The 11929-nt window shown below is 39.0% G+C and overlaps 1 protein-coding gene across 4 annotated transcripts in view; it reads left to right on the top strand.

Moving 5' to 3' along the window:
- PHACTR4 (phosphatase and actin regulator 4) overlaps positions 1-11929 on the top strand; it is a 102865-nt gene that overhangs the window by 58330 nt on the left and 32606 nt on the right. For 2 of the 4 annotated variants that reach the window (XM_077898870.1, XM_077898868.1), the window contains 2 exons: positions 8658-8831; positions 9388-9468. In XM_077898870.1, coding sequence (XP_077754996.1) covers positions 8658-8831; positions 9388-9468 — 255 coding nt within the window. Of the gene's footprint in view, positions 1-7654; positions 7683-8657; positions 8832-9387; positions 9469-11929 lie in introns of all 4 variants that reach the window. The other 2 variants (XM_077898871.1, XM_077898869.1) reach the window with 2 other exon arrangements.

The raw sequence follows: 11929 nt of genomic DNA, 5'->3' as shown, positions 1-11929 counted from the left end.
TTAGGTTGTGATCTCGGGGCCATGAGATCCCTGCAATTCAGGCTTAGCCTGGAATCTGCTTGAAATCTCTCTCTCCTTCTCCTCTGCCCTGCCCACACACTAAATAAAATCTTTTAAAAACATTTTAAAAAGGGATGATTTCTGGATTCTTAAATATACTTTTTCTTTGTATATTTTTTTCATCTGTCAGTTTCTCTTTCTATTTCAGTTTTCCAAGCAATGCAACTGAATTTCCTTCCTGTCAGACAAAACTTCATAGTAAGAAACCTGAACCAGTGTATCAACTTTAATGGATCTAAGAATGCTACAGAGATTAGTGGCTTCATTAGATCTGGTCAGCTACTGCTATCACAGATTTATGCATATGTTCTACAGCTGAAAAGTTTATACCTGATGAATTTAGATCATCATTAAATTTGGTCTGTAACTCCTTTTGCACAAAATCGTGCTCATGGCAAACAGTGGTGATATGCTTAAAAGTATGTGAGAATAGAAAGTATTATTTGGGTAATCCAGATCTACTCATTTGAACATGTATTATTACTATTCCAAATACCAAGGAAATTTATCCTTGAGTGGTTTCAGACTGTGACTTTCATGTGGGAAATAATTCATTTTTATAGGAACATAGTATATAGGGAGTATTGTTTTCTTTTGTGTATTTATGTATATGCTGGACCTTATTTATTATTTGTCGTGTTTTGAAAGCTCCCACTTCCCATTGTAAAAAGTAAATTTGGTTTTCTTCTAATCACAAAAGCCATACATGTTCATTGCAAAAAAGAAAAATATATATGTATATATGAAGCTAGAGAGAAAAAAAACACAAATTTCCCATAATCCTACCAGCAAAATATATAATGTGATAGTTATTATTTACATATAGATTTATGTTCTTTTTTAACCTAAGATTATTAATTATTCTAGAAATTTAGTTTTAGTGATTATATATTTTATATAAAATTTTCAGTTTATTCATATATCTATTGTTGTATATTTAAGATTTTCCCAGTTATGTATCACCTCAAATAACACTATCAGAAAAAAACATCTTTGGGCAGTTTCCATCTTCTAAAGTGGAGTTTCCTAAACTTTTGTGTAAATATGTCATATTTTAGGCTTTTATTAGACAAAATTAGACAAAAAAACATATTTTACACAGAGTTGGAATGAAAATTTGAAAAAAACATGTACATAGCTTTGGCCACTATTCTAGTTATTAATAATACCTAGTCAGATAACAAAGAATATGTGCTCGAATAGAATTTGGTAATGGGGGACTAATACCTAGGCTCTTCAAATTTGGATTTAAGCAGAATGCAGAATAGGTCTTGTCAGGGAATTTTACCATAGTTTATTTTCAGTCCACTACCTTCTCTTCTTAAAAGTACTTTTGGACTTAAGAAAGGAAAGCTTGACTGGCTGCCTCCTCAATATCATTTAATTACTTGAAGATTTCACCCTTCGTGTGTAGGACATTTGATGGAATCAAGTTTTTGTGATTTTCCTCTGGTGTCAAGATAATGGCTATCAGGGGAAAAGACAAGATGATTTGTTTCTTTCCCTTTTCATTAGGAATAATTAATCTGCTTCCCTTTAGTCTTTTTCTGATAACTTTCACCCATGAGAACACTCCCTTGATTCAGAATTTGTTTATTTTAGCAGGCAGCTAAGCAAAGAGTGTGTGGGAAGAACTTTATCAACTCTTTATTTTAATCAGTTATGGGTGTTGCTCTTGACTAATGGCTAAAAGTTGAGTTTCCAGAGCACTCCCAGACTAGTCCCATACCTGAGAGTGTGACTTCGAGTCCTAGCTCACTCTCCCACATATCCTATCAAAGCATGAAGAATCTGTCTCAAAGCAAGATCTAAAGAATTATGGTACACAGTAGTCAGTGGAGAAAGACTCTAAATACAGAATATAGTTGATAAATAAAAAAGAAAAATCAGTAATCTGATAAAAAATAATGTGTAATATTGATCTAAATCATAAAAGTTGATTGCCATATCCAACTGAAGTACAAAGTAATGACTTATAAGAGAAATAATTGAAATTTGAAGTAATTGGGATCCCTGGGTGGCGCAGTGGTTTGGCGCCTGCCTTTGGCCCAGGGCGCGATCCTGGAGACCCGGGATCGAGTCCCACGTCGGGCTCCCGGTGCATGGAGCCTGCTTCTCCCTCTGCCTGTGTCTCTGCCTCTCTCTCTCTCTCTCTGTGACTATCATAAAATAAATAAAAATTAAAAAAAAAATTAAAAAAAAAAAAAAAGAAATTTGAAGTAATTATATTGGGATGGCAAATTTGTTTTTAAGGAGGCTTCAGTAAGAAACTTAATTTTTAGACTTTCTACCCTTCATAAATTTTGGTAGTGAGCAATATTTGAGATGAATACCAAACTTGTTAAGATTAGGGCACCCCCGATGGCTCAGTTGAGCATCTGACTCTTGATTTCGGCTGGGTTCATGATCTCTTCCTGGTCATGGGATCAAGCCCTGCATTGGACTCTCTGCTCTCTCTCCCTCTGCACCCCACCCCCCACTGGTGTTCTCTCTCTCTCTCTCTCTCTCAAATAAATTAGATCTTTAAAATAGAGATTAATACCAATCATCAGATTGTTGTAAGAACTAAACATGTAATGTGCCAGTTTACTGCATTATATTCTATAAACTTTTGTTGATGAATGAAACCAGATGTTGAAAAGACTTGTAAGATTTCAACTTAATCTTTATTCTAAAGGCAGTATGAGGGATCCCTGGGTGGCGCAGCGGTTTGGCGCCTGCCTTTGGCCCAGGGCGCGATCTTGGAGACCCAGGATCGAATCCCACATCGGGCTCCCGGGTCATGGAGCCTGCTTCTCCCTCTGCCTGTGTCTCTGCCTCTCTCTCTCTCTCTCTCTCTCTCTCTCTCTGTGACTATCATAAATAAATAAAAAATTTAAAAAAAAAAAGAAAGAAATTAAAGGCAGTATGAAAAATAAATAAATAAAAGCAGTATGATTGAAAGGGTTGTAGACTTTTAAAGTCAGACTTGGACTTGAATCCCACCTATATCACTTACACTATAGGCAAAGAGAAAGCATCAAAAGAATGAAATATACAAAGAAAAGCAGTCTAAGGGGAGAAAAAAAGCCAATTAAATGACACTTATAAAGAGCTGCAATAAACAAACAAAAAAACTCAACTCCTGACAGAAAATACTATACCCAGTGAAAATATCCTTCAAAAATGATGATATAAAATTATCCTAATTGTAAACACAAGATTACAGAAATAAAGAGTGCCTGAGAAAGCAAATTTGTAGGAAATATAAAAGACTATCATTTGTGAGAACAACAATAATAATGTTTGCTGTGGTTTATTGTTATGTGTATGTTGAAATAAAATATAACAGAGTATAAATGAGTTGAAATGTAAGATTCTTGCATTATTTTTTTTAAAGATTTTATTTATTTATTCATAGACACACAGAGAGAGAGGCAGAGACACAGGGAGAGGGAGAAGCAGGCTCCATGCAGGGAGCCCGATGTGGGACTTGATCCCAGGTCTCCAGGATCACACTGCAGCCTGCAGGCAGCACCAAACCACTGCGCCACCGGGGCTGCCCAGATTCTTGCATTATTAAGTAAAGTACTAACAATGTATTGTAGTAAGTCAAGGATGCACAGAAACAAATCAAACCAATAGAAAATAAATAGCAAAGCATCAGTAAAAAATATAAGTGGACTAAATACTCAAGGATAACAATTGTCAAACTAGATAGAAAAACAAAGTTAAGGCAAAAGTGTTATTATACTGACACAGGGAATTTCATAATGATAAAAGGGTAATTTAAGGGAAAGATGTAATAACTCTAAATTTATATATACCCAAGACATAGCTTTATGGTATTTAAAGCAAAAAATTAATAGAACTGGGATGCTTGGGTGGCTCAGCAGTTTAGTGCCTGCCTTTGGCCGAGGACGTGTTCCTGGAGTCCCGAGATCAAGTCCCACATCGGGCTCCCTGCATGGAGCCTGCTTCTCCCTCTGCCTGTGTCTCTGCCTCTGTGTGTGTGTGTGTGTGTGTGTGTGTGTTGTGTGTGTGTGTGTGTCTAAAAAGAGAAAGAAATATATCCATTATTATATGTAAAGTTGTTAACATACCTCTCAGTAATTGACAGAAAAAGCTAACAAGTCAGAAAGGATGTTAACGATTTTGTACAATGTGATTAAACGACTTGACTTTATTGGCAGATGTAGACACTATCCTCAACTGCACAATATACCGTGTTTCCAGGTGTACATTAACAATTTGGAAGAGGGGATCCCTGGATGGCTCAGCGGTTTAGCACCACCTTCGGCCCAGGTGGTGATCCTGGAGTCCCGGGATGGAGTCTGACATTGGGCTCCCTGCATGGAGCCTGCTTCTCTCTCTGCCTGTGTTTCTGTGTTTGTGTGTGTGTGTGTGTCTCTCATGAATAAATAAATAAAATCTTTAAAAAAGAAAAAAACAATTTGGAAGAAGAATAACTGCAAGCTTTTTTTTATTGTTTTTCTGTTTTAATTTAAGCTATATCTGAGGCTAAGAGGCTCAGGAAAGACCCTTATAGTTTTTGTGTAGGAATACCTAAGTAGGGAAAAAAAGAAAAAAAGGAATGCCTAAGTAGGAAACACTGAAATGGTGCCATGATTTTCTAGTTTGTTTTTCTTCAACAAAAAATTAGGTTACAGAGAACGGTCTGCCTCTGTCTCTTTGAACATGAGGTTTGCAGATAATAACCTGGGATTGGATTTAACAAACCTGACTGATCATAAGAGTCACCTGTGAAGATTTTTTTTTTTAATTTTTATTTATTTATGATAGTCTCACAGAGAGAGAGAGAGGCAGAGATACAGGCAGAGGGAGAAGCAGGCTCCATGCACCGGGAGCCCGACGTGGGATTCAATCCCGGGTCTCTAGGATCGCGCCCTGGGCCAAAGGCAGGCGCCAAACCGCTGCGCCACCCAGGGATCCCACCTGTGAAGATTTTTAAAACCATATTCCTAGGTCCCGCTACCTGTAGATTCTGTATTTTGAAAAGGCAACCAGGCTAATATCAAACATTTGAACAGATTAGGATTTACTGTAATAATGTCTGTCCTATGGAGGTGAGGAACATGGAAAATATGAGAATATATGAGAATATATATATAAGAATGAATGAAAAAAAAAGAATGAATGAATTTGGGTAATAACCAGGTCAGGGTTGGTTGTGGCCGAATCCCCCACTGCATGAGTCAAGAGGCATATCCTCTTCTAAAAGTTTTATAAACTTGGGGATGCCTGGATGGCTCAGTCAGTTCAGTGTCCAACTCAGGCTCAGGTCAGGATCTCGTCATGAGATGGATCCCTGCGACATGCTCCACGCTCAAGATGCTCTCTCCTTCTCCTTTTGCCCCTATTCCTAGCCCTCCCTCATGCGCCTATGCATTCTGTCTCGAAAACTAAAAAAAAAAAAAAAAAAAAAAACAAGTTTTATAAACATGAAAATTAAGCATATTTGCATAAACATCAGAGGATAAATAGCTGTTGTCTCTGGTTTTGGTATTTAGCGACTATATTCAGTAACTTTCTTTACACAACGAAAGAGGAGGGCTATTCTTAGCAATAGATGTGATGGCGGACATAGTCATTTTTATCATAGCTGTTGGTATTTTCCACACATACTGTACTTTTGAACATTAACTGAATTTACCTTGAGCTCAAATGCCAGTAGACATGAATATGTTTGAAAGGATACCATGATTTTATTGTTTTGGATGTACAAGAGAAAGGGGATATCTAAATACATTGTTCAATAAAAGATTAAAAGGGATGATCGAAGTTTGACTTTAGAAAGTGGTTAGGTGGGATCCCTGGGTGGCGCAGCGGTTTAGCGCCTGCCTTTCGCCCAGGGCGCGATCCTGGAGACCCCGGATCGAATCCCACGTCGGGCTCCCTGCATGGAGCCTGCTTCTCCCTCTGCCTGTGTCTCTGCCTCTCTCTCTGTGACTATCATAAATAAATTAAAAAAAAAAAAAAAAAAAAAAAGAAAGTGGTTAGGTTAGATACCTGGCAAGATACTGGCAGCAAGCTAGACTTGCTGAATCTTACTGAGGGAATTGGCAGACAGGACTGTGATCCATTCTTACCTAACACTCCTAAAGCTTTCTGGCTATTTTTCTTTGTAAAAGTGTCGCAAAGCACTCACCCTTCTTTCTATTGTTAGTGGTTTGGTTTTGTTTTTTGAGTTTTTATATTATCTTCACTATTACTTTTAATCAAACAGGCATTTTCCTGTGTATCATTTGGAACTGAGTAAAGTCCATTCAGTGGACAGGTTAGCAGGATATTTCACATTTCAGTTCCTCCTTGCTTCCAGTAAGTAAGGTGACTATGAACACCTTATGGTGCTTGGCTCCATTTCTGAAAGTGTTATCATTAACATATGCTAAATATTATATGATATATCTAAAGTGTCTTGAGGTCTCATTGATATTTCATAATTGGGTGTATACTGTCTTTTTTTTTTTAATTTTTATTTATTTATGATAGTCACACACACACACAGAGAGAGAGAGAGGCTGAGAGAGAGAAGCAGGCTCCATGCACCTGGAGCCCGACGTGGGATTCGACCCCGGGTCTCCAGGATCGCGCCCTGGGCCAAAGGCAGGCGCTAAACTGCTGCGCCACCCAGAGATCCCGGGTGTATACTGTCTTAAAGCACTGACTCTTATTCATGTATTCACCCATGCGCCACTCCTGAGGGGCCATCCCAGGGTACCACTGATGGGAAATTGTTGTGACAGGTGTTGTTCTGATGTCTCTGGCAAGTAAACTTATAAAAATATGGTCCGGCATTATGATAACCAAATTCTCTTGCATTTCATGGAAGGAATTAAAGTAGTTGAGGCCGGGCAGCCCCGGTGGCCCAGCAGTTTAGCGCCACCTGCGGCCCAGGGTGCGATCTTGGAGACCCAGGATCGAGTTCTGCATCAGGCTCCTGCGTGGAGCCTGCTTCTCCCTTTGCCTGTGTCTCTGGCTCTCTCTCTGTGTTCCTCATGAATAAATAAATAAAATCATAAATAAATAAATAAACAAACAAATAAATAAAATAAAGTAGTTGAGGCCCAGGATGTGTTCAAGTAAATCATCCAAGTAGGAAGAAAAGAGTCATTGTCCTCTCATCTCCATCTGTTGCACTTCAGTAACCAGAACCCTGTTTTGCCTAAGTCATCAATATACAGCAAAATAACGCGTCCAGCAGTCACTGCTGCAGTCACTCTGATAATTACAGTTGTGTAAATCTGACTTTCATCAACAGGCTTCCCAAGATTCACGTCTATCAACTGAAAAAAGGTTGAATTTGGCAAGTCTTTCTTAAAAAAAAAAAAAAATACATGCTTGTCAATTATGTATTTTCTTTTATGAAAAACTATAGTTTTAAAAGAAACTTTTAGTGCATATATTATGCCCACTTTGCCCCCCCAAAAAAAAGAGTTATTTGCCTCAGATGAGAAAATTGTGCACAATAAACATGTTAACTTATTGCATGTGATAGTATAGTATGTGGTCCTTGATGTATTTCTGTAAATAAAGGTTCCGCTTTAATTCCAGGACGGTTATTCCACATGACTCTTTTTTTCTTCTCCTCTAGACTTCTCCAGAGAACCCTGGGACAGTAGGTGGAGTGCAAAGCTGTATTGTGTTGCCTTCCTGCTTTTTTTTGTTGCTTTCCTGCTTTTATTTATTTATTTATTTATTTATTTATTTATTTATTTTTTATTATTATTATTTTTGGCCCAGTCTTGGCTGCTCCTTTATCTGCCACTAAAGCTAACTAACTAAACCCTGCATGTGTGGTCATTATGAGAGATTTCATGGCCTTTCATTTCAGTCCCGCACATATACCGTGTCAGTTATGTTTTGTCATCATATCCTTAAGATCATGATTGTCCCTAAAGTATTATTGTGATAAGCAAACTGGAATCCCAGCTCTACTTTCCAAAACGATTTCATTTTAAAGCACTCTCTGTAATGCCCCAGCCCCAGGCTCCCTTCAGTGCTCCAAACTTAAGGTCTTGTGAGGGCAAAAATAATCCGAAAAACTGATGCATGTAAAGTGTTAACACTTAATGTGTTACCCACTCTGAACTATAATGACCTGAAAGAGGAGGGTAAGGAGAGAGCAGCGTTTAGTAGAGAATGATGACTCACCCACTAAAGATGGATCTCCCTGTTTCATGATACCAGAGGCAGTAATGTTAGTCGGGGAAGGCCTCCCCCATGCCAAAAGGATGAGAATGGCAACAGCAGTAAGCCACTCTGGGGCAAGATCTCATCCATATTGAAGACATCCACATTTGTGTGTGTGTGCGCCTTTAAGAGATTTTAAGCTGGTTATGATCATCTCATTGAATTTTTGTCCTAAAATGACATCAGCTTGGTTTTGGTTCCTTTTCCCTCTTAGTAATTTATCTGCTACGGATTTTGATGTTTGGTGTCCATGTGATGTCAAGGAATCTGTCTGCATGATTGTTTATCATTGCTCTGATCCTTTCCAAATACCACAGGAAGAGAGGGGAAGGGACCTTTTAGAGATTATGCTGAAATAATAAATTGGCTGTTCTTTTCCCTATGTGCCTTTCACCATACTACAGAAGAAGCAAGCCACCCCACTGCAGACCCAGGCATGGTCATGGACAGTGTGGAAGCAGGAGACACAACGCCTCCCACCAAAAGGAAGAGCAAGTTCTCAGGCTTTGGCAAGATCTTCAAGCCCTGGAAATGGCGGAAAAAAAAAAGTAGTGATAAATTCAAAGAGACCTCAGAAGGTGAGATATTAAGATTTAAATATATGTTCTAGGTTAATGGGTTTCTTCTATTAGAACTACCTTTCTCATTCTCTTCCCAAGCTTCTATAACCTGCTATTTGAAGAGGGAATTCAGTCTTTAGAAATAAAACCAAGTGGTCACTCACTTAAGCCTTATATATGATAACCTCATCCCAGATGGCTATTTTGATGGGATTAAAGTTTATCAGGTAGTGAGTGAATGGAGTTCCTAAATGGTAGTTTTCTACCCTGACTACTTTCAGAAAAAGTTCACCCATAGATACCTTATTATTAAAATGCCAATGAAAAAAGAGCTAAAATTATATAAGAGTAGTTCCTTTTGGAAATGCTGCTCTCAAAAAAAAAAAAAAAGAAATGCTGCTCTCCCAATAACGTAGGCTATGAAAGAAATTTAGTTTTTAAATTTGAAGTTAGCTTTCCTGTTCCAGAGAATAGAAAATCGAACCACTTTGTTCTTTTACCTATTGGGTTAGAATGCTTAAAATTGACCTTTAATTGCCACATTTCTGAGTGCTGTTTTCCAATTTAATATTAGTTTTAGAGCGAAAAATATCTATGCGAAAACCAAGAGAAGAGCTGGTTAAAAGAGGGGTTCTGTTGGAAGACTCTGAGCAGGGTAAGTTTGTAAATAAAATAGCATGTGTCTGTCTCTGTACACTTGGTGTTTGATTCTGACTAGGCATTTTAATATTCTTTTGTTTTTGCTGTAGGGAGGGAGGGAAGATTTTTTAAAATTGTTCTTGCATCTAAAATATTTTTTTCAAACTTCTATAAAAAGAGAAAAGACAACTCAGTAGAAGACTCTACAAAAGTACTGGACAGTTCACTAAAGAATACATACTGGGGTGCCGGGATGGCTCAGTTGATTAAGCATCTGCCCTTGGCTCAGGTCATGATCCCAGGTCCTGGGATTGAGTCCCACATCAGGCTCCCTGCTCAGTGGGAGGGAGCCTGCTTCTCTCTCTTCCTGCTCCTCTGCCTGCCTCTCTCCTGCCTTCCCCTCTCCTGGCTTGTGCTCTGTCTATGTCAAGTAAATAAATAAAATCTTAAAAAACAATACATATAAATGGGGGCATCTGACTGGGTCAGTCAGTAGAGCATGCAACAACTGATTTCAGGATTATGAGCTTGAGCCCCCATGTTGGACATAGAGATTACTTTAAAAAAAATTTTTTTTAATAGTTTAGTGTAGGGCAGCCCCGGTGGCGCAGTGGTTTAGCGCCACTTGCAGCCCGGGGCGTGATTCTGGAGACCCTGGATCGAGTCCCACATCGGGCTCCCTGCATGGAGCCTGCTTCTCCCTCTGCCTGTGTCTCTGCCTCTCTCTCTCTGTATATCTCTATGAATAAATAAATAAAATCTTTAAAAAAAATAGTTTAGTGTAATCTGTGAAAGCTGAAGCTATGCAAACGTATGTGCAAACATGTCCAGAGCTTGGTATATACTCAACAAAAATTTGTATACATGTGTTATCAGGAGATATGTACAAAGATGCTTGTAGCAGCAGTATTTACTAACAATAGAGCAAAATTGGAGACAACCCAAATGTGTACTGATAATAAAATACACAGGGGTGCCTTGATGGCTCAGTTAAGTGTCCGACTCTTGATTTCAGCTCAAGTTAGGATCTCAGAGTTATGAAATTAAGCCCCTCATCAGGGTCTGTGCTCAGCATGGAGTCTGCTTGGGATTCTCTCTCTCCCTCTCCCCCTGCCCTTCCCTTACTTGTGCACATTCTCTCTCTTTAAAACAAATAAATAAGTCTTAAAAAAAAAAAATGTTTCCAGACCCCTGAGGCCTCCCTTGCCTCCTACTAACACACTTCTCCTTCCTCCACAGAGCAATCACTCTTAGAACTCTTGGGATAATCTTCTTTGTTTTATTATAGTTTAACCACTTAAGCATGCATCTCTAAATACTGTAGTTTAAGATTGCCTGTTTTTTCTTTACATTTACAGAAATGATACGATATATATCCTTTCCTGACTGATTTCTTTTAATTTTTATTTATTTATGATAGTCACAGAGAGAGAGAGAGGCGCAGAGACACAGGCAGAGGGAGAAGCAGGCTCCATGCACCGGGAGCCCGATGTGGGATTCGATCCCGGGTCTCCAGGATCGCGCCCTGGGCCAAAGGCAGGCGCCAAACCGCTGCGCCACCCAGGGATCCCTCCTGACTGATTTCAATTGCTCAGTATTACTTATGAGAATCATAATATACAGGTGTAGTTAGTTTTCATTGCTGTATAATATTTTATTTTATAAATGTATCACAAGTTATGTATATATTTAGGATTTATTCATTTTTAGAGAGAGAGCACATGAGCAGGGGGAGGGGCTGATGGAGAGGGAGAGAAACAGACACCCCTCTGAGCACAGCCCAACAGGGGGCTCTATCTCACGACTCTGTGATCATGACCTAAACTGAAGTCAGACAATTAACTGAGCCACGCAGGCACACTCTGGAAACACTTTTTTAAAAAATTCATTTAATTAATATATAGTATATTATCAGTTACAGAAGTGTAGAGTTCAGTGATTCATCTGTTGCATATAACACCCAGTGCTCATTACATTACATGCCTTCCTTAATGTCCATCACCTGGTTACCCCATCCCCCGGCCCTCTGCCCCTCCAGCAACCCACAGTTTGTTTCCTATAGTTAAGAGTTTCTTTTTTTTTTTTTTTTTTTTAATTTATTTATGATAGTCACAGAGAGAGAGAGAGAGAGAGAGAGAGAGAGGCAGAGACACAGGCAGAGGGAGAAGCAGGCTCCATGCACCGGGAGCCCGACGTGGGATTCGATCCCGGGTCTCCAGGATCGCGCCCTGGGCCAAAGGCAGCCGCCAAACCGCTGCGCCACCCAGGGATCCCCTAGTTAAGAGTTTCTTATGATTTGTCTCCCTCTCTGATTTCATCTTTTTTAAAATTTTCCCTCCCTTCCCCATGATCCTCTGTTTTGCTTCTTAAATTCCACATATGAGTCAGATCATCTGATAATTGTCTTTCTCTGATTGATTTATTTCGCTTAGCATAATACCCTCTAGTTCCATCCACTTCGTTGCAAATGGTAAGAT

The sequence above is a fragment of the Canis aureus genome, chromosome 5 (assembly GCF_053574225.1).
Source record: "Canis aureus isolate CA01 chromosome 5, VMU_Caureus_v.1.0, whole genome shotgun sequence".
Lineage (NCBI taxonomy): Eukaryota > Metazoa > Chordata > Mammalia > Carnivora > Canidae > Canis > Canis aureus.
This window is presented reverse-complemented; position numbering and strand designations above follow the sequence as displayed.